At 45.4% G+C, this 22,080-nt stretch overlaps 1 protein-coding gene across 3 annotated transcripts in view; it reads left to right on the forward strand.

The window, feature by feature from the left end:
• The first annotated feature begins 4,129 nt into the window (after positions 1-4,129).
• LOC146350799 (lipase member M-like) overlaps positions 4,130-22,080 on the forward strand; it is a 35,466-nt gene continuing 17,515 nt past the window's right edge. The window contains exons 1-5 of one of the 3 annotated variants that reach the window (XM_084841909.1): positions 4,130-4,282; positions 7,960-8,110; positions 18,313-18,430; positions 19,363-19,561; positions 20,865-20,974. In XM_084841909.1, coding sequence (XP_084698035.1) covers positions 8,006-8,110; positions 18,313-18,430; positions 19,363-19,561; positions 20,865-20,974 — 532 coding nt within the window. In that variant the 5' untranslated portion in view covers positions 4,130-4,282; positions 7,960-8,005. Of the gene's footprint in view, positions 4,283-4,590; positions 4,684-7,959; positions 8,111-18,312; positions 18,431-19,362; positions 19,562-20,864; positions 20,975-22,080 lie in introns of those variants that run through there. The other 2 variants (XM_084841911.1, XM_084841910.1) reach the window with 2 other exon arrangements.

A 22,080-nucleotide genomic window follows, 5' to 3' on the forward strand; every position in this document is an offset into this window, starting at 1 on the left:
GAACACCTCCAGTGTGGGAGAGCCCACTACCTCCCTAGGAACTGGTTCCATTGTTGTACTGCATGTCAGGATGTTTTTCCTGATGTTCAGCTGGAATCTGGCTTCCTGGAGAAGGATTGTTGATGACAATCTTAGGGTCTGGGCATGTACATATGGGAGGAGATGAAACTTCAGGTAACCTGGCCCCAAGCTGTTTAGGGCTCTGAATGTTAATACAAGCAGTGGACTGGCAACCAGTGTAGATGGAAAAGTATTGGCATAATATCATCATGTTGGCCAGTCCCCATCAACAATCTCACTGCCATATTTTGGACCAGCTGAAGTTTCTGGACCATTTTCAAAAGGAGCCCCACAAATACTGCATTGCATAATCCAGATGAGAATTTACCAGAGCATGGATAACTGTAGCTAAGTTTATACTGTGTGTTCAATTTTAATCATGTTTAAATAGTTTTAATCTTCGTTTTATAATCCAGCATGTTGGCAGTGCCACAGGCTAAAAGGCAGAATATTAAATAAACAAACAGTGTATTCTCTTAAAATCAGGCTTTTGGGGGCAAAGATTGAAACTTGTACAAATTCAGCCCTTCCCCAAAGAAAAAAAAAACGATAGCATTTTTAATTGCCTCAATTCCAATGTGCCTTCTGGAGTGCTAGAGAATGGAAAATTGCCTTCCTTAAGTAATTTTAACAGAAACCTCCTAAAACTGCAACTAAGGATGTTCCCCACCCTTTCCTTTTTCTAAAAGAACAAAAATAGTAATAGCATCAAAGTTTGCTTCTTTTCTTGTCCGAAGTATGGACAAATATCTTTATTGAGGTTTCTTCTCTTGCCCTTCAGCTGATGATGACTCAGATATTTGTTCAGGAATAGACCTTACGAACCAAGCGTGATGACTAACACATATCATTAGCAAGCTTAAGTGTTCTTTTTTTGTTACACATAGGGTGCCAAAGGGCATGACAGAAACTGATTTATTTTTCTGAGGGCAATTTGTCTGACGGAGGTTGTGCCGTGCCAGCTGACATTCCAATGTGCTCTTTCTAACTCCAAAGCTAAAAATAGCAATAGTGACACTCTGTCAAAGAAAACTGTCATGAAGCAAAACGATAACCATACAGTTTGTTCTTAATAAAGCTGTTACAATGCAGGGGGCAGGGGCTGAACATGGGGAAAAGGTGAATGCAGCCTGAGGTGGAGTAGCAAATACTCCTTCCTCCCATTAAAGGGTTGGAGCCAGATTTAATCATACATAGAGTAGACCCATTGAAACAAATGAGATTTCCCATGGGTTTAATAGGCCTGCTCTTAAGTATTACTAAATCTGGATCCAACCGACAGTACATAGTACCCATGGCCAAATAAGGTCTTTTGGCAGCTGAGGCAGAAAATTACTCCCAGTCCCTGGCAGTAAAAAATCCAATGAATAAACAAACAAATAAAGCAATGGCACCGTTTCATGTCACAAAAATTTCTGCTGCCTGAGTCAGCCACCTCACTCTGTCTAATGGCAGGGCTAGGGATGGCGGAGAATTTCTCCACGAATCTCTGGGAGGCCGAATGCCAACGCATTCGGCCCCCCGAAATTGGTGGTGAAATTCTCCGCCGGCCCCCCGCCCCCCCCCCCCGGGATGGGACTTACCTCGTGCGAATGTCCCTCTCGGCGGCGGATCCCGGCGGCGTTTCGGCAGGGGCGGCGGCCAGTCTTCTGACCGGCTGCCGCCGCCGCCATTGCAAAATAAAAAAGGAAAGTAAAAACACACACACACCCGTGATAGGCTACGTAACAATTTACGTAGCCTATCATGGCTAGATTTCCAAAGTCAGCCGTGATAGGCTATGTAAATCGTCATGTAGCTATCACGGGTGACTTTGAAAAAAAAAAAAAAGTGCGTAAAAAAAAAGCCATGGGGCGCCGCCATTTGCGTTCCTTATTTTGGCACGTCTAGTCTAGGTAAAGATTTACGTAGACTATGGTGAAAATAAGGGCAACGCAAATAGCGTTCCCTTATTTTCGTCGTAGTCTACGTAAATCTTTACGTAGACTAGACGTGCCAAACTAAGGAAAGCAAATGGCAGTGCCCCATGGGCGCAGCCATTTGCGTACGCGCTGTTTTTTTTTTCAGAGTCACCCGTGATAGGCTACGTGACGATTTACATAGCCTATCATGGCTGACTTTGGAAATCTAGCCGTGATAGGCTACGTAAATCGTTACGTAGCCTATCACGGGTGTGTTGTTGTTGTTTTTTTACATTTTTTTTCACGGCCGGGTAGACGGGGCGCTCCTCCCCGGCCTGAATTTCAGCAGCGAGGGATGGGGCGCCTCAACCCCGGCCTGAATTTCAGCTGGGCGAGGTGGGGCGCCTCCCCCCCCTCGCCTGAACTTCGGGGGGAGAACCGAAGCACCTCCCCCCCACCGCGAAGCAAGCTGTGGGACCAGGTAAGTCCCTTTCGTCCATCCCTAGCAGGGCTGGCCCTGGGAATAGCAAAAGAAGATCAGGAGACTGAACGTCTTCAGGCTGCAGGGCTGGATTCTTCCAATGCAAGTGCAGGCCAGGGGCTGGATGTGGCATATTCTGGTGGCGGTGTTAGTGACAGGCTTCTATTTGGATTTTGGAATAGGCAGCTTACAAGCATACTAGAATCAATACCATTTATTTTTTTATTTTTTTATTGCATTTATACCCCGCCTTTTTTCCTCTTGCAAGGAACCCATGGCGGCTTACATTATCCTCCTCCTCTCCATTTTATCCTCACAACAACAACCCTGTGAGGTAGGTTGGGCTGAGAGTGTGTGACTGGCCCAAAGTCACCCAGTGTAATAATACCCAGTGACTGAGTGAATGTATGTGAAGCACTTTGAATGTTCTACTCTAAAGAATTATATAGATGCATATAATTATTAATTATTATTATTCATACTCTGAACACTGTATATCCCATTATTTTCTCTAATGGATGAACAAAGAAGGAAAAATCCAGTGAGAACTTAACTGAGGGTATAAAGTCCATTCCAGAAGACAATGGAGGCTTGTTGCAAGCAAACCATTTCCCAAAGGCAGTGCACCACAACTATACAAGAAGAACAATATATCCACAGACTTCTGTAAAGCTACAGGGGCTTTGCTTGTTTGGTGTTACTTATCTACATCTTTTAATGGTGTATTTATTGCATGACAGATACAGCATATCTTCTCTGGAGAGACAACAAAGCTAACTTTTGTCAGAGGCATGAACTGTGAACCTCTTTGAGAGGTAAGCATTAAAAGGCATTTTAAGGTGGATATGTTTTTCTCCTTGGAATACCCTCTATCTGCTCCCAATTTTGCTGATCCTCAGGAATCAAGATGTTTCTTAAAGGCATCTGAACACACTTTAACAGTATGTACAGATGCACTTTAAAGTCGGGGTTGGGGCTTAAACCCATGAAATGAGTTTAGATTCTCTCCATGTTTGTTTGGCATTTGAGAGATATGCCATCGAATGATAATCTGTTTATATTTTCCTGCTTCCAAAACTTAGAAACACATATCAGCCAGATCCTCAAAACTGAAATGCAATCATTCCTGGGTTCATTCGACCATTCATTTTGATTTGCATATTGGTTCAGAAGTGTGAAGTTACTTAGGTATGTTCACATTAAAATGCAAATCAAACAAATTTCTCCCCCCATCAGTACTCTGGATTTCTTGCCACAAAATCTGAATCCATGAAACCTTACAAGGTATTTCCCTTGTAGTACATGGCAGCTGATAAGAATCATTTCTATTTTGCTAAAAGATCATTTTTAGTTTATCTGCTATAACCAAGAGCAAACGTCAGATGACCCCCAGCATTGGGCCTTAAGAAAAGGGGAACCTAAGAAAAGAAACTTGGAATGCTTCCATAATGTGCCAGATGTATCCTGGAACATATTCGCTCACTTTGCCAACTGCTGCTTTCTAATTTTGTTAATTGTTAGGCTGTAAAAGCTTTGCAATAAAGCAGTCCTAATTTAGAATAATCATATGATTAAGAAACTGCTGCGAATAACGGATATTAGGTGCCATATATGGTGATATACTGTGATTGGTCCTCGGGCCGGTTTTTCCTCAGGTATATGAATGCGTTGTTCTGGGGCTGTTGTTTCCCCTTTGTTGGTGGCCAACCTTCATGCGTGAATAAAGGATTTGTGTTAACTCAACCTTGACCTCCAGGCTCCAGCCTCATTCCTTATTGAGCGGAGAACCCGACATAACAGACTGGGCTGGATAGCTGAAAATACATTCTTCTGGTTGCAGGTGTGTTGGGTGAGATATTTGCGCTTCGAATCCCTTCCCCTCAAAACACGCACGCGCGCAAACACACACACACCTCCCATCCCACTGAAAAGGCTTGAAGCTGAACTTTCCCCTAAAGCTACAACAACACTTGATAACGCAAGGAGTGCTCATTGAGGGTCTAGTTTTCAATAACTTCCTTTTGCTGTCACTAATCTTAAGTGGTAGCTGAAAGAGTAAGGAGATGTGACAGGAATGGATGTAAATTGCCAACACTTAATGATTAATTTCAAGGAAAGAGTAATATGTGTTCGGTGCCACATATCTATCTCTTTAATTTGACATTCCTGTTACAAGGCCAGCATTTCCGTCATCATCCCCACATCTGAACTTCTCAATGGAGCAAGTGAATTATGCATCAGGTTAGTGTTATCTATCATATAGTAGTTTTACATGGAGAGGCATGAGAACAAATGATGCAAAACATGTTCTGGGCATGTCATCTCTCTCTCTCTCTCTCTCTCACACACACACACACACATACACACTGAAAACATTTGCATGTAGCTTTATGAGAATTTTAGAAATGAAAGGATTTCTGCTGGCTATAAGAAATGATATGATTTATCTTACTTTGTTCTTTATTCCCCTTTAAGGTGATGAGAAAAAAGAATGAGAAGGGAGTTCGATTAAAAGAATTATATATTGAGGTTATTCTAGTAGCAAAAGAGTTCAGGATAAAAAAAAACATGTATTCTGCACAAACTATTCTGTGTGTGTGTGTGTAGATAGGCAGATAGTTTGGCAGATAGATAGGCAGATAGACAGACAGACATGGAATGGTTTGTGCAGAATAGTTTATATTAAGTTTATTCCAGTAGCATAGTAGTTCAGGATTAAAAAAAAAAACCCTATTCTGCACAAACTATTCCCTCCCTCCCTCCCTCCGTGTGTGTGTGTGTGTGTGTATAGATAGATAGATAGATAGATAGATAGATAGATAGATAGATAGATAGATAGATAGATAGATAGATGATAGACAGACAGACAGACAGACAGGCTAACGCACACAGAGAATAGTTTGTACAGAATAGTTTATATTGAGCTATTCTAGTAGCATAACAGTTCAAGATAAAAAAGCACTATTCTACACAAATTACTGTGTGTGTGTGTGTGTGTGTGTGTTTCCGTAGAATAGTTTTTAAATCCTGAACTACTATGCTACCAGAACAACCTAAATATAAATGATTCTGCACAAACTATTCTGTATCTCTCCCTCTCAAAGACATGCACATGTGTGTGTCACACACACTCACACACACACAGAGAGAGAGAGAGAATAGTTTGTGCAGAATAGTTTTTTTAACCTGAATTATTATGATAATAGAATAACCATAATATATCATTATCATTCTGCTAATAGCAGCTCCCCCATCCCGCTTCTCACTCTTTTTTCACATCAGTATATCTATGGCTTGAAGCCCCAGCTGAACTGGATCCCTTCAGATCATTTCTGAATGCTTCCCAGTAGAAATGGTCTCCCCTCCGAAGTGACCAGAACTGAATCTGGACCCTGCACAAGGCTGCATTCAAAATTTGGCTTCAGAAAGGCAGATAGGGTGTCTCAAAAAAGAGATTTTTCTCTGCTGATGGGGGAAGGAGAGGGTTGAGTGGCTGACAAGTCCACTTTCACATCATAGGACACATTTTACTAGAGATGGGGTGGGCACCCGATTCCATCCTGGAATCCGTCGGAACCCTCCCTGCCGGCACCCCCGAGCCCTGCTTGGCAAGACTCGGCCCCTGCTCACCTCTTGCCTGTGCTCAGCGAGCACCCCACGTGAGGGGCTCAAGCATGGTCTGGGGACCGGCAAGCGGGGGCAGGGGCTGGGCGGGTGCCCAGAGAACCCGGACACGGGTGGGTTTACACATCCCTATGCTTTACCAGAGACTCTTTAATCACTATGCTTCAGTGGACGGCAAGGAGGAGATAATGATGGCCATTCTTCCAGTCCTACCACACTTCACTATGTGGGGGGGGGGAGCCTTAAACTGGTTTCCAGTCATAACTTCCTAGCCCCTTCACATATCCTTCTGAAACATTAAAGGCTTTTCTAGGGACACCTCTAGGATGTGTGCCATCTTCATACCAATTGCGCCCCCCCCCGCAAAAAAAAAACCATGATCGGGGAATCATTCACCCGGTCCCAAATACGAGGACTAGGAATGTCAGAGAATTCCACGATGGATCTCGGTGAGGCCGAATGCCAGTGCATTCGGCTCCCCGAAAACCGTGGCGGAACGAAGCCCCCACCCCCCAACCCACGAAAGGTGCGTGGGATGAAGTGCCCACCGCCCCCACCCCACGAAAGGTGTGCAAAACGGAGCACTTACCTGCTCCCGTCCATGCTGCTGTGCGAATGGCGGCCGTCCTGCGGCCACCATTCACTTCCTCCTTCATCCATGATAGGCTACGTAAATACTTACGTAGCCTATCACAGCTAACGCAGGGATGCCATTTGCATCCCTGCAGAGGCCGTGATAGGCTACGTAAGTATTTACGTAGCCTATCACGGCGGGGGGGGGGAACCCCAGCATTCGCAAATGGCGGCGGCTACCGCCATTTGCGTATGCTGGGGTTTTCCCCCTGCCGTGATAGGCTACGTAAATATTTACGTAGCCTATCACAGCTCACTACAGGGATGCAAATGACAACGGCTACGACAGCCGCCATTTGCATCCCTGCAGGGCTGCCCAGCAGCCGGATGTCCAGCTGCGGGCGGCCAGAACTGGCCAGCGGCTCCGCGGCTTGGCCGTGGAGTGGAGCCGGCCGGCCAGGATTCCAGGGGGAGGGACGGAGCGCCTCCCCCCACCTGCGGAACCCGGCAGAGCCAGGTAAGTGGGGTTTCGTACACCACTATGAGGACTCTCTTTCCACGTAAACTACTGCACCTATCCTTCTGAAACTTTGCAGTTTTTGTACTTAGAGTCACTTCTAGGCTTTCTGTCATTTTAAGAATTGTGATCCACAAGAAACATAAGGGGACAAGTGTCTCCTCTTTGTGGGGGAGGGATGCCCTCAAAATGTATAGATTGTGCTTGCAAAACTGTCCCTGAATGTATTCATCTGATCCCCTCTGAAGGGGCAACTATCAATGCAAATTTCATCTAATTCTGCCAAAAAATATAAAAGTTATTGGCAGTTCTGTTTTTAAAAATATCAAAATATAAAGATGCATCCCTCCAAAATCAGAGCCACCAGCCCCCACTGGCTTTTGTTATATACTTTAAGCCAACGGTGGGTAGAAGGTAGATCTGGATCTACTGGTAGATATCTGGGTGATTTGCAGTAGACCAGCAAGGTTTTCTGGCTCCCAATTGTTTAACAATAGATGCAACAAAATTACTTTTCACACGTAAATAAGACCGCTGAAATGAAGAAAGCTCGAGGTAACCAAGACTGGATTTTTGTGTGGAAGGACTGTGAGCTCCCTTCATTTCTGGTACATAAAACAAATTCCTGGGCTCAAAATTCTTTCATTCTAAGGGCCTTTTGTACAAGGCTCCAGTTGGTGGATCTTTGGGTTCTAGTAAAAAGCAACAACCCTGCAAGCCTGAAGTCTGCCCAGTGCAGTCATCAATGATCCCCTCCAGTACAACTTATTAACATGCAAATTGCATTTCCTTATGTTGCACAGAACATCACCATTAATTTATCTATACACTGTGTTACCGAGGAGGAGGATGTGGCCATTCCTTGTTGTGATATGCCTGTCCCAAGGGCTTGTTCATTCAAAGGAACCAAGGAGAACAAAGAGAGCTATAGATCCAGAAGCCTTCATGAGTATTGTAAGTTGTCTATTGGTGTTTGCTCAAAACACATGGGACACATTGTCATTTCACTAGCACGATTCCTCAATCCAAAAGTGTTTTTCACACTTTTCAAGCCCATCCCCCTCGAAATTCATTCTCCTGGGCTAGATCTACACTACTGCTTTATAGAAGTATTGAAGTGCACTGATAACTGTTGGGGCACATTACATATTCAATATACCACTTTTGTAGTGTTATTTCCTGTTTTTTATTCCACATTATCCAATATACCGCAACAAACATGTGTCCTACGAAATATAAATTAGGGCTGTGAATGGACCCCCCGATCTGCTTCGGATGCCACTTCGGATCCTCCGAAGTGACCCCTATCCACCTCAGATCGATTCAGACCCCCTCTGATTCGACTCGGATCTGAATTCAAAGCAAGATTTGGATATCTGGATCTCCCATTTTTGGTGTTTTCCCATCGACTTGCATGGGAAAACTCAAACGGTCATAACTTTTTTAGTTTTTATGATGCAGGCATTAAATGTGGGGCACTCTCCACTCGTCAGGAGAAGAGGCCACCTACAAAATTTCAAATTTCAGACAGTTTGACCCAGTGGTTTTTGTGCTAGGCGGAGTTAAAATCTGATGTTTTCCACAGAAACTCTCAAAGCAAAGAGCTGTAACTTCTCTCTGTTTTCACACACGCACATGACACCTTCGCCTCCCCCAGCCCCCCTCAAGGGCATTGCACCCCCCAAAGCCCAGGCAGTTTGGCCCACTGCCTTGTGTGCAAGGCGCTGGTGAAATTATATTTTTTCCACAAAAAAACTCCCAAAGAAAAGAGCCATAACCTCTCCCTGTTTCCACTGATGTGTGTGAAACCTGGGCCCCTCCCAGCCCCCCTGAGGGCATCCCACCCACCAAAGTCCAGGCAGTTTGGCTCACTGGCTTGTGTGCTAGGCGCAGATTGAATTTGATATTCCCAGAAACTCAGACCAAACTCAGAAGGGAAAGTAGGTTGAAGCAGAGGTCACTATTGCTAATCTCTGCTGCAGGTTTCTCTGAAGTGCAAAACAACCCTTATTCAGAAAAATCACTGGCTCAGCATCTCTATGGCTGAATACACCATTACCTGGCAGACACACATGCACACACACTATCATCTACCCACACCAGCCCTTTCTCCCAAAGAGAGAGAGCACAAACGCAGCATTTTGCTGAAGTATATATACCCCCTTCCTCCACTGCTCTCTCTGATTGGAGACTGCTGGCGTCAGTTCTGGCTGAGAGTTCCTATTCACCAAAGCACACTCCCTCCTCCTCCTGCACTCGCCTTCCTGCCTCCCCCCCACCTTCCCGCATCTGCTCGCCTTCCCCCTCCCTCCCTCCTCCTCATGCCCCTCCATGTCAGCATTGAGAAGTTGATACATTTTGGAGACAGTCTGTCTGGCCTGCTCAGGCATTTAGTAGAGTTCCGAATACACAAGGTGGAGGAGGTGCTTCGTGGGAGGGGCACTTTGCCCCGGGGTGCCTCTGTACTGCTCTGACCCATCTCATATCATAAAGCTTTTGCTCCAAAACAGACTGCTTCACCCCGTTATTCGGACTTCCTAACGAGGCAGTGCACAGCCCTAGTATAAATGTGCAAGAGGGATATAGTGTCACCATGATGGGATCATAATGATATGACACAGGGTGCAGATCTGGCCCTGGGCCTTCCAAACCAAATCCGTTTCATGAACATGTGCAACATCTCATGCACCATTGTGTACAAGAACCTACAAATTAAAGTGCAACACTATTGAAGATTTTCTTGACAGTGGTACCCCTACTATATTCTATGACCCATCTTTTTCTTTCTTTCTTTCTTTCTTTTCCTTCTTTTCTTTCTTTTCTTTCTTTTCTTTCTTTCTTTTTTGGCCTGGCTGTGATGGATGTATGTGATTTTGTTTATACAAAAAAGATGAACTCAAAGTGGATTTGTTGTTTAGTCGTTAAGTTGTGTCCGACTCTTCGTGACCCCATGGACCTTAGCATGCCAGGCCTTCCTGTCCTCCGCTCTCTCCCGGAGTGTGCTCAAGTTCATATTCATCACATCGGTGATGCTATCTAGCCATCTCATCCTCTGCCGTCCCCTTCTCCTTTTGCCTTCAATCTTTCCCAGCATCAGGGTCTTTTCCAGAGAGTTTTTTCTTCGCATTAGGTTGCCAAAATATTTGAGCTTCAGCTTCAGTCTCTGTCCTTCCAATGAGCACTCAGGGTTGATTTCCTTTAGGATGGACTGATTTGACCTCCTTGCAGTCCAGGGGACTTGTAAGAGTCTTCTCCAGCACCACAGTTCGAAAGCATCAATTCTTCGGCGCTCAGCCTTCCTTATAGTCCAGCTCTCACAGCCATAGATTACTACTGGGAAAACCATAGCTTTGATTATACAAACCTTTGTTGGCAAGGTGATGTCTCTGCTTCTTACTATGCTGTCTAGGTTTGCCATAGCTTTCCTCCCAAGGAGCAAGTGTCTTTTAATTTCATGGCTACAGTCACCGTCTGCGGTGATCTTGGAGCTCAAGAAAATAAAATCTGTCACTGCTTCCATCTCTTCCCCTTCTATATGCCAGGAAGTGATGGGGCCAGATGCCATGATCTTAGTTTTTTTAATGTTGAGTTTCAAGCCAGCTTTTGCACTCTCCACTTTCACCCTCAACAAGAGGCTCTTAAGATCCTCTTCGTTTCTGCCATTAGGGTGGTATCATCTGCGTATCTGAGGTTGTTGATAATTCTCCAGGCAATCTTAATTCTGACCTGTGATTCATCCAACCCGGCATTTCTCATGATGTACTCTGCATATAAATTAAATAACCAGGGCGACAATATACAGCCTTGTCATACTCCTTTCCCAACTTTGAACCAATCGGTTGTTCCATGTCTGGTTCTTACTGTTGCTTCTTGACCCTCGTACAGGTTTCTCAGGAGACAGGTAAGGTAGTCTGGTACTCCCATCTCTTTAAGAATTGGCCACAGTTTGTTGTGATCCACACAATCCAAGGCTTTAGCATAGTCAATGAAGAAGAAATACACGTTTTTCTGGAATTCTCTTGCTTTCTCCATGATCCAGCGAACATTGGCAATTTGATCTCTAGTTCCTCTGCCTCTTCGAAACCCCGCTTGTACTTCCGGTAGTTCTTGGTTCACATACTGCTGAAGCCTGGCTTGTAGGATTTTGAGCATAACCTTGCTGGCATGTGAAATGAGCGCAATTGTGCAGTAGTTTGAACACTCTTTGGCATTGCCCTTCTTTGGTATTGGAATGTAAACTGACCTTTTCCAGTCTTGTGGCCATTGTTGAGTGTTCCAAAGTTGTTGGCATATTGAGTGCAGCACTTTAACAGCATCATCTTTTAGGATTTGAAATAGCTCAGCTGGAATACTGTCATCTCCGCTAGCTTTGTTGTTAGTAATGCTTCCTAAGGCCCACTTGACTTCGCTCTCGAGGATGTCCGGCTCAAATTCAGTGACCACACTCTCATGGCTATCAGGGACATTCAGATCTTTCCTGCATAGTTCTTCTGTGTATGCTTTCCACCTCTTCTTAATCTCATCTGCTTCTGTTAGGTCCCTGCCTTCTTTGTCCTTTATCATGCCCGTCTTTGCATAAAATGTTCCCTTGATATCTTCGATTTTCTTGAAGAGATCTCTAGTCTTTCCCATTCTGTTGTTTTCCTCGATTTCATTGCATTGTTCATTTAAGAAGGCCTTCTTCTCTCTCCTTGCTATTCTCTGGAAATCTGCATTCAGTTGGAGATATCTTCCCCTTTCTCCCTTGCTTTTCGCTTCCCTTCTTTCCTCAGCGACTTGTAAAGCCTCATCAGACAGCCACTTGGCTTCTTTGCATTTCTTTTCCTTTGGGATGGATTGAGTTGCTGCCTCCTGAACAATGTTACGGACCTCCATCCATAGTTCCTCAGGCACTCTGTCTATCAGGTCTAATCCCTGAAATCTATTCCTCACCTCCACTGTATATTCATCCGGGATATGATTTAGGTCATACCTGAATGGTTTAGTGGTTTTCCCTACGTTCTTCAATTTCAGCCGAAATTTTGCAATAAGAAGCTCATGATCTGAGGCACAGTCAGCTCCAGGTCTTGTTTTTACTGACTGTATAGAGCTTCTCCATCTTTGGCTGCAAAGGACATAATCAATCTGGTTTTGATATTGACCATCTGGTGATGTCCATGTGTAGAGTCGCCTCTTGTGCTGTTGGAAAAGAGTGTTTGCTATGATCAGCATGACAAAACTCTATTAGCCTTTGTCCTGCTTCATTTTGTACACCAAGGCTTGCCTGTTATCCCGGTTACTTCTTGACTTCCTACTTTAGCATTCCAATCCCCTATGATGAAGAGGACATCTTTTTTTGGTGTTAGTTCTAGAAGGTGTTGTAGGTCTTCATAGAACCGATCAACCTCAGCTTCTTCAGCATCAGTGGTTGGGGCATAGACTTGAATTATTGTGATGTTAAATGGTTTGCCTTGGATTCATACTGAGATCATTCTATCGTTTTTGAGATTGTACCCCAGTACTGCTTTTCCCACCCTTTTATTGACTATGAGTGCTACTCCATTTCTTCTAAGGGATTCTTGCCCACAGTAGTAGATATAATGGTCACCTGAATTAAATTCTCCCATGCTTGTCCATTTTAGTTCGCTGATTCCCAAGATGTTGATGTTCAATCTTGCCATCTCATGTTTGACCACCTCCAGCTTAACTTGATTCATTGATCTTACATTCCAGGTTCCTAAACAATATTATTCTTCACAGCATCGGACTTTCTTTTCACCACCAGACACATGCACAGCTGAGTGTCCTTTCAGCTTTGGCCCAGCCACTTCACTTTTTCTGGCGCTACTTGGAAATTCCCTCTCCTCTTCCCCAGTAGTATATTGGACACCTTCCTTCCGACCTGAGGGGCTCATCTTCCGGCGTCATATCTTTTAGCCTTGTGATACGTTCCATGGGGTTTTCTTGGCAAGAATACTGGAGTGGGTTGCCATTTCCTTCTCCAGTGGACCACATTTTGTCAGAACTCTCCCCCATGACCTGTCCGTCTTGGGTGGCCCTGCACAGCATAGCTTATGGCTTCACTGAGTTACGCAAGCCCCTTCGCCACAACAAGGCAGTGATATAAGTATAAAAATAGTAACTAATCGTTAACACACGTTAACAAGCTAACAGTGGCAGAAAAAACAGAAAAAGCCAAAACTAAAGATCAACAAATAAAATTAAGCAACAGCAGAGGCAAGTGCTTATTTAAAGAGAAATGTCTTCACTTGCTGGCAGAACACAGATAAAAAGGAAGATGACCCAACCCAGCCTTCCCCAGTCCATGTCCTCCATATGTGTTGGATCACAACTCCCAGTATCCCCCAGCCAACATAGCCAATGGTGAGGGATGATGGGATTTGTAGGTCATCACATCTGGAGGACCACAAGTTGCCCACCGTTGGGCTAAGCCAAGCTTGGTGCATCTCAAACATTTTTTTTGTTAGCATCAGGGTTAGGAATGTACGAAATTGCCCTTACCTGTTTCCGCCGGGTTCCGCTGGGGGGGGGAGGCGCTCCGCGCCTCCCCCCCGGAATCCTAGCTGGCCGGCTCTGCTCCGTGGGGATTCTGCAGAGCCACAGGCCGGTTCCACCAGCAGCCCGACATCTGGCCGCTGGCTAGCAGGGACACAAATGGCGGCGGCTGCAGCCGCCACCATTTGCGTCCCTGTAGTCAGCAGTGATAGGCTACATAAATCTTTACGCAGCCTATCACGTCTGACTTAAAAAAAAAAAACACGTGCATACGCAAATGGCGGTGGCTAGTACGGCGCCGCCATTTGCGTTCCTTATTTTGGCCCGTCTTAGTCTATGTAAATATTTACGTAGACCAAGAAGGCGAAAATAAGGGGAACACAAATAGCGTAGCAGATGCTATTTGTGTTCCCCCTTATTTTTGCTGCCTTAGTCTATGTAAATATTTACGTAGACTAAGATGGGCCAAAATAAGGAACGCAATGGCGGCACCGTACTAGCCGCTGCCATTTGCGTACGCGCGTGTTTTTTTTTTAAGTCAGACATGATAGGCTACGTAAAGATTTATGTAGCCTATCACGTTTGGTTTTTTTTAACCTAGTCCTGATAGGCTACGTAAATCTTTACGTAGCCTATCACGTCTTTTTTTTTTTAACACTGAAAATGGCGGTGACAGCCGGTCGGAAGACCGGCCGCCGCAGCCGGAGCCGCCAAGCCACCACCGGAGCCACCACCGGAGCCACCGCCGCCCGGAAGATCTGCCCCAGGTAAGTCTCGTCCCGGGGGGGATCCGCGGGGGGGGGCATTCCTACACGGAGTTCGGGGGGCCGAATGCACTGGCATTCGGCCTCACCGAGATCCGTGGCAGAATTCTCTGCCATCCCTAATCAGTGTTGGTCCTATAAGCAAGCGATGGCCTTGTGCAGCAGGCTACATATCAAAAAACAAACAAACAAACAAACAAAATGGAGATGAAGGAACCATAAGCAGAAAAGGAATGTATAAAAGCCATTCATCTTCTGAAGTAAGATAGGCCGGAATGCTTTCATGAGGATATGCAGGTAGTACTGCTGAACAGAAGGCAGCAGCATGGTCTGCGTGAGCTGGTGAAACATCAGGTGAGGGCATGCCACTATTCCCTGAAAAAGATGGAGATAGAGAGCACATGCATGAGCACAGTCCATTTACCTGCCTGTCACCCATCTATCTATCCGCTTCTGCCAAGGCTGTAATCTGCACAAATTCAGCAATTAAATCTAGATGTCACCCATCCAGGCAGTCAAGTCCTGTGGAGCTGGGGAAGAGCTCACAAGGCCACCTGGCTGCTCTACTTAGTGAGCCAACAGATTCGAATGGGATGGCTCCATCCTCCAGTCCCCACTTGTAGTGATCCTGTTCAAGGATCTTGCAAGTGTTCACAGGTTCAAATGCTTTCAAGTTTCTCAGACACTCCAAAGGAGATTTGCACCCGCCACACACACATGTAAGGCCTCAGGCCTGTAACCAAGTTACCAGTAGTTTTAGAGAGACCTGGAGATCCATATGCTCTCTGCTTTGGTTCATTGGCTGCAGTTTTCTTGCTAGTGGGCCTCTTGGCCTGCAAGATGAGTCAAAGGTTGGTATCGCCACCTCATACATTCCATGCTAATGAGCTCTGGTACCATTTATCTTATCAGAGCCTAGGATGTGCCTGAGAAGTGAGGCTATGTTTATGCTGAGCTACAGGTGTCTGTGCTGGGAAAGTTCTGATTGTTTTCCTCCTGACCAAGCACTGTTAGTCTATGCTGGGAAGCTGCAGATGAATGCTAATTAACACTTGTTGCTGTCATGCTGCCTCACTGCCGACATGTATGGTGTAAGACCCATCTTGCACCACAGCTCTTTGTTCAGAGAAGCTGTCTGATCCAACCATTGGGCATGCCTGTGTGATGTAAGTAGGGATGTACAGATTCCCCACCTTCCGATCCGGTGAGGAATCCGCCCAGGGGGAGACAATCTGTTCCTCACCCCCCACCCCGCGGAATCGTCCAGAGCAGCTCCGCTTCCACGGAGCTGCACACCAGCTCCGTACCGCTTGCAATACGGTAATGGCAGCTGCCATTACCGTATCGCTGGGAGGAATACAGCCGCAAATGGCATATTGGACACCACTTGTGGCCATAAAGCAGTGAGTTTAACCTAAATGCAGCCATTTACAGCTCCATTTAGGTAAAAACAGCGCTTTACAGCTGCAAGTGGCATCCAATATGCCATTTGCGGCTGTATTCCTCCCAGCAATACGGAGCCGGTGTGCCATTCTGAAGGAAATTCTTAGGAGGCGGAGGTAAGTGAGCCATTCTGCCACAGATTCCAGAGGCCAGATTCGAACAAATCCGGCCTCATTTGGGTCCACAGCGGAATTTGCCACCATCCCTAACAGTAAGTACTTAATAAAGTCTCCTTGTAAGCAAACCTGGATCTGGCTTATCATTATCTCGGCACCTCTAAATTCTGGAAACCCACTGCAGGGGCATACACACACACCCCGCACACACACACACAGTTTGAGAACCTAGACCCTTGCCAACCAGCTATTGTAGGGCCTCAGTCCTCCATACCTACAACCCACAGCAACCCCACCAGGGTTGAAAGCTGTTCTGTATCTTTTATCCTTGTACCAATTTTCCCAAATTGAAGACCTCTTTGCCCATACGGTTAGTTCGTTAGCACTTCTGTGGTACACGGCATAAGCAATAGATACCAGTCACCATCAGTTCCCTCTCTGCCCTTACGTAAGTCAAATTATTCCTTATTCTGGAGCAGGCTATGATTTCAGGCAAAACAATGTGTGACCACCAATGGGTGGCCACCACTGACTCTCAGGGGGTGGCTGCCTCTTTTTCCAGTTAATATGTAGTTAAAGAAGATGCACAACATGATGGCATTGTGCTCAAGATTTTTCTGTCCTCGTTATGTCAGGATTTTAAGCCCCCTCCCCCGCTGAGCAGTGAGGCAACACAGACAATTTCTTTACACAGAACTACAAAAACTAAAAGCTGTCTTTTAAGCTTATTTATCTAAATAAAGCTTTTGTTTAAAAAGCTACTAAAAGCAAAGCAGTTGTCTTCCAACTAATAGACGAATTTCCCATTGTACTTTTCCCAATTTACCTAGAAGACACAACCAGTGTAACAGAGGGCATTTCTAAACGAGGCTTTTATCCCGCACCTTTACCGGGGCTTCTGCTTCCAGATTCTTTGTGGGATTAAGATTGGCTCCTTTACACATGCTTTTTCTGGAGGGTTTCTTTCTCTGCCTTTCTATACAGCCGCTAGATGGCACTGTGGTATAGTGAAATTGTGCAATTACATGCTGTAAATATACTGCCATTCAGAAAAACACTGCACCTTCCTCAATCTACCCCCCCCCCCAATAATGGTTGCAAAGCACAGGAGGGGCCCAAGAAGATGACAACATTGTGTAAAAGAAATGCAAACTACCATGAGTGAGCAATCACGAGCGCATAATAAAGGCCTCGTGTAGAAAGGATCAGAGTGGGAGTGGTGAAAAGTTACATTGTCTTTAACTAAACATTACTGGGTGGGGTACAGCAAGAGATGTGTGGCAGTGGTGGCTATTCATTTATGCTGGTGGGCAGTACAGCTATACAACCCCCAGCTTGCTACCAGTTTCCTAACACTGTGCCTTTTTGTTTGTGTAACTATTTTAGGGATGTACGAAACCCCGCTTACCTGGCTCCACCGGGTTCCGCTGGGGGGGGAGGCGCTCTGTCCCTCCCCCCAGAATCCTCGCCGGCCGGCTCCGCTCCACGAGGATTCCATGGAGCCGCCGGCCGGCTCCGCCAGCAGCCAGACATCTGGCCGCTGGCTAGCAGGGAGCAAATGGTGGCAGCCATAGCCACCGCTGTTTGCGTCCCTGAATTCAGCCGTGATAGGCTACGTAAAGACTTACGTAGCCTATCACATCTGGGTTTAAAAAAAAAAAATCGCGTACGCAAATGGTGGCGGCTACAGCCACTGCCATTTGCGTTCCTTATTTTTGGCCGTCTTAGTCTACGTAAATATTTACGTAGACTAAGATGAAGACAAGAAAGGGGAACGCAAATAGCATAGCGGACACTATTTGCGTTCCCCTTTATTTTCACCGTCTTACTCTACGTAAATATTTACGTAGACTAAGACGGCCAAAAATAAGGAATGCAAATGGCGGCAGCCGTAGCCGCCGCCATTTGCGTACGCGTTTCTTTTTTTTTTTACCCCAGACGTGATAGGCTAAGTAAGTCTTTACATAGCCTATCACGAATGGGGGGGGGGGACAGACTGCAAATGGCGGCGGTGGTGGCAGCTGGTCGGAAGACCAGCTGGCACCGCCACCGCCAAAGCTGCCGCTGGAGCCACTGCTGTCCAGAACATCCGCCCCAGGTAAGTCTCGTCCCAGGGGGGATCCGTGGGGGGCGGGGGGGCAGGCTGTTCCGCCACAGAGTTCGGGGGGCCAAATGCACTGGCATTCGGCCTCACCAAGATCTGTGGCGGAATTCTCTGACATCCCTATATTTAGTACTCTACTGAAGACACATTTGACATCATTTCAGAAGCTGAGATGAGATAGTGACACTGTATAAATCCTTCAGGAAAAACTATTCACTTTTCTCTCTCTTGCAGAATGAACTTATTATGCACAAAGGCTATCCCAGTGAGGAGTATAAAGTGGTGACAGAAGATGGTTATATTCTCAGTATTAACAGAATACCATTTGGCATTAAGAATCAGGAGAATTCAGGTATGATTACTTAACATAATGCAAAACAGAGGGAAGGTAGGTGAATTAAAAGAGTGTACTCAGGACATGTTATTCAGCCACACTCCAAGCCCATCTTCACAGCTGAACTGACGTACAGTCATCCCTCCAGCAAATTAAATGCAGGTTGAAACTCATCACTTTTGGCCCTTTCCAGACCTGGAGTCAGCACCTGGCAACCTTGGGCCAAGCTCCCAGGAAGGACCCACTTCTACTTAGGGCCAGAATAAAGTGTACGCATGGTTGGGCAGAGGGAAGGGTTTGATGGGGAGGGACAAGACCTGATGGGCTTCAACCAGAGTTTGATTTCTTGACATGTTTGTTTATCAGCTCAGTGGTAAAGCTGGGCTCAAGGGTTGTGTGAACATACCCTGAGTCCATTTTATAACTGTTTTCCCCAGCAGAAATTGGGGCATTTTTAAATGTTCAGATGAAGTTTACCAAAGATAGGTTACAAAATTAAATCTTCAAGCAATTGTAACTTTGATCCTGCTCTTAATAGTAAGGTGACAAGCTGGCCAGTTCAACACTTGATCTGGAGGCGGGGTGTGTGTGTGTCACATACATCTGAACTCCAGTGTACTTTCAAATGCCAAGATATTTGATATTAATATGTAGTCTTTCCACAGGTAAAGTCAATGAGCACAATCCAGCAAAAGTGCCTAACAGAGCAATTCTATACATGTATAAACAGAAGTAAATCCCACTGAGTTCAATACAGCAGATTCCTAAGGAAGATGATCTAGGACTGCAGCTGTTAGCTCCTTTTATTTCAGTATTCCAGAATCTGATTTACCTTGGCCTAGGTTCCCTCTCCCTTTTTGTCATTTGTTTTTGTTGTGGAAAACAGAGTCCTGGCTACATGTTACTGCATGAGTTTAATAACTAAACAAAATATTGTCTTCCTTTTCCAGTTTTGAAACCCGTGGTGTTTCTCCAGCATGGTTTGCTGGGAGATGGAAGCAACTGGGTCACTAACTTAGCCCACAACAGTTTGGGCTTCATTCTTGCAGATGCTGGCTATGATGTCTGGATTGGAAACAGCAGAGGGAACACCTGGTCCAGAAGTCACCAGAATCTGTCTGTAGACCAAGAAGAATTTTGGGCTTTCAGGTGTAGTTAATTATTGCAATTTTTGTAATTTGCAAAAGGAATAACAGGTTATTAATCACCTCAAGGCATGACATGTGCAATACTTAAAGTTTTAAAATGTGTCTAACAAGCTACCTTGTTAGATAAACACACATCCTTTATCTCATTGGTTCCAATTCAGTATAGGTTGAAAGTGTCAATGTCTAATAAGGGTACCCCAGAGCCAATCTACATTACAACTTTAAATTGGTTTCAAACCGGTTTATCTAAAGGGATCCTGCAGTTTCATGAGGGTACTGAGGATTCTTTGCTAGAGACCACTGTCCCCTGCCCAAGCAAGCAGCCCATCTTTCTAGAGCTACAATTCCAGGAATTCCTGTATTTGGTAGCCGTAATCAGTAAAAACAGATTTGAAACCAGTTTAAAGTTGTAATGCAGATTGCCCCTTAGTCTCTATCCCTTTGGTTTTAAGAAGTACTAAATTGATTCACATCTGATGGGAAATGACGATGTCACTAAAACGTTTCAGAATGTGAGCTTTGCACTCCTTTAATGTGTGCCCCAATATTTCTTCTCAAGCTTAAAACATAATCTAAGACAGTGAGGAACTCCCTACCACTCTCCTAATTATTTGACAGTTCCTACGGTAGTTGCTGGTTATGTGTGTGTGCATGTGGGAGATTTCCATTTAGCAAAACAAGAAACAAACAGGGATGGCGGAGAATTTCTCCACGAAACTCGGGGAGGCCGAATGCCAACGCATTCAGCCCCTCGAAACTGGCGGTGAAATTCTCCGCCACCCCCCTGCCACCCCCCCGGGATGGGACTTACCTCCTTTGAATGTCCCTCTTGGCGGCGGGTCCCGGCGGCAGTTCGGCGGCAGTTCGGCAGGGGTGGCCTTTATGGCCGCAAATGGCATCCCCGACACCATTTGCAACTGCAGTATGTCATGTCCCCTTCAGCCAGTGATACGGCATGGTGGCCGTATTGCTGGCCCTTCAGAGCCGGCCGGCAGCTCCGCGGAATCGCCGCAGAGCAGAGCTGGCCAGCGAGGATTCCGGGGGGGAGGAACAGATCGCCTCCCCCCCCAGCGGACCCCCGGCGGACAGCAAGGTAAGGGATTCATACATCCCTATTCAGAGTTAAAAGAAGTTCTGGCCATGCCATAAAATTACAGGACCCAAAAACAGTTGAATCTGGCCAGTATGTGTTTATGCAAATTCATGTATCATGTATTAGTTGGCTCTTGATCTGTATGATATACACCTTCAAATTAATCTTGCATGTGTCAGTACTCAGTGTGTTTTGTTTCTTCTTTCTCTAGTTTTGATGAGATGGCCAAGTATGACCTTCCAGCTGTGCTCAACTTCATTCTACAGAAAACAGGGCAGCAACAATTATACTATGTTGGCTATTCACAGGGTACTACCATAGGTATGTTTCTTGGAATAAGTCCTCATATGTAATGATGTCATCTCTGTAATACTAACAGCAGTGTAAATTAAAGGCATTCTATGCATGTTTAGACAGAAAAAAGGCCTACAAGTCCCACAGCATGCCCCAGCCAGCATGGCTGGCTGGCGCATGCTGGGACTTGTAGGCCTTTCGCCCGCTAAACATGCGTAAAATTGCATCCTAAAGGACTCTGAATAAATATTTTATGTTGAAAGGATAAAAAAATATATCTGGACTTCTTGTGTGACATAAAGGGAAAAGATACCAAATTCAGAAAACACATTTATGCTGAGTTGAGTCTTGCCTGAAGAGTTTGATAGCTTTTACATGGAGATCACCTGGGTTAGAAATAAGACATATATTATGTAAAATGGGTAAGATGATGGAGTGGAGGATGAAAGCAAACATAGGAGAAAACAAATCAGATTTTGCTTGATTGGGAACATGCCTTACCTGGTCAGATCTCTAAGTCTGGGTAATATAACATACGTCTTCTACAAGAAATATAGACCATATGGGCCTTAATCTTAGTTCACTGCAAGAAGACGCATATCCTAGGGGGTTTCTCCATGAGCCATTTATTCTGAGCTGGCTGCGTTTGGAGGTTGGTGTGGCCATCCAGCAGCCACCCTGGAGCTTATCACGGAAAAACTGGATTTTCTGAGACTGCTTAAAGTCCAATTCTTTTCCTTAAGTCGGGTTCTCAGTGGTATAGTTGTGCGCCCCAACCCCCACATTTACCTCAGGTATGCTAGCCCTACCCAGGGCTGTGCCTTTCACCATGACCTGGGTCAAGGGGTGTTTCCTGTCCCTGTGTTTCCCAGCACAAACCAATTAGAAGTTACTCCCATTGCTCAGTGAGGCATGTCTCCTGAATGCCAACATCAGAATTTACAGAGATCCCCCTCAGTTGAAATGGCACAGTTTAAAGCACAGATGCCCTAAAGGCTGTGAAGCATGATCTCGAGCCTCCAGTTCTCCATTGTTTGGTTTATTGCCTTAGGAAGTAACTACTTCACACCTTCATTATAGGGATCCTGTGCAGCATTGGGTTAGAAAGGGGGCTGGTTTCCCATCCCTGTGTC

Source organism: Heloderma suspectum, chromosome 3 (genome assembly GCF_057233095.1).
Source record: "Heloderma suspectum isolate Gila_16-S chromosome 3, 16-S_ref, whole genome shotgun sequence".
NCBI lineage: Eukaryota > Metazoa > Chordata > Lepidosauria > Squamata > Helodermatidae > Heloderma > Heloderma suspectum.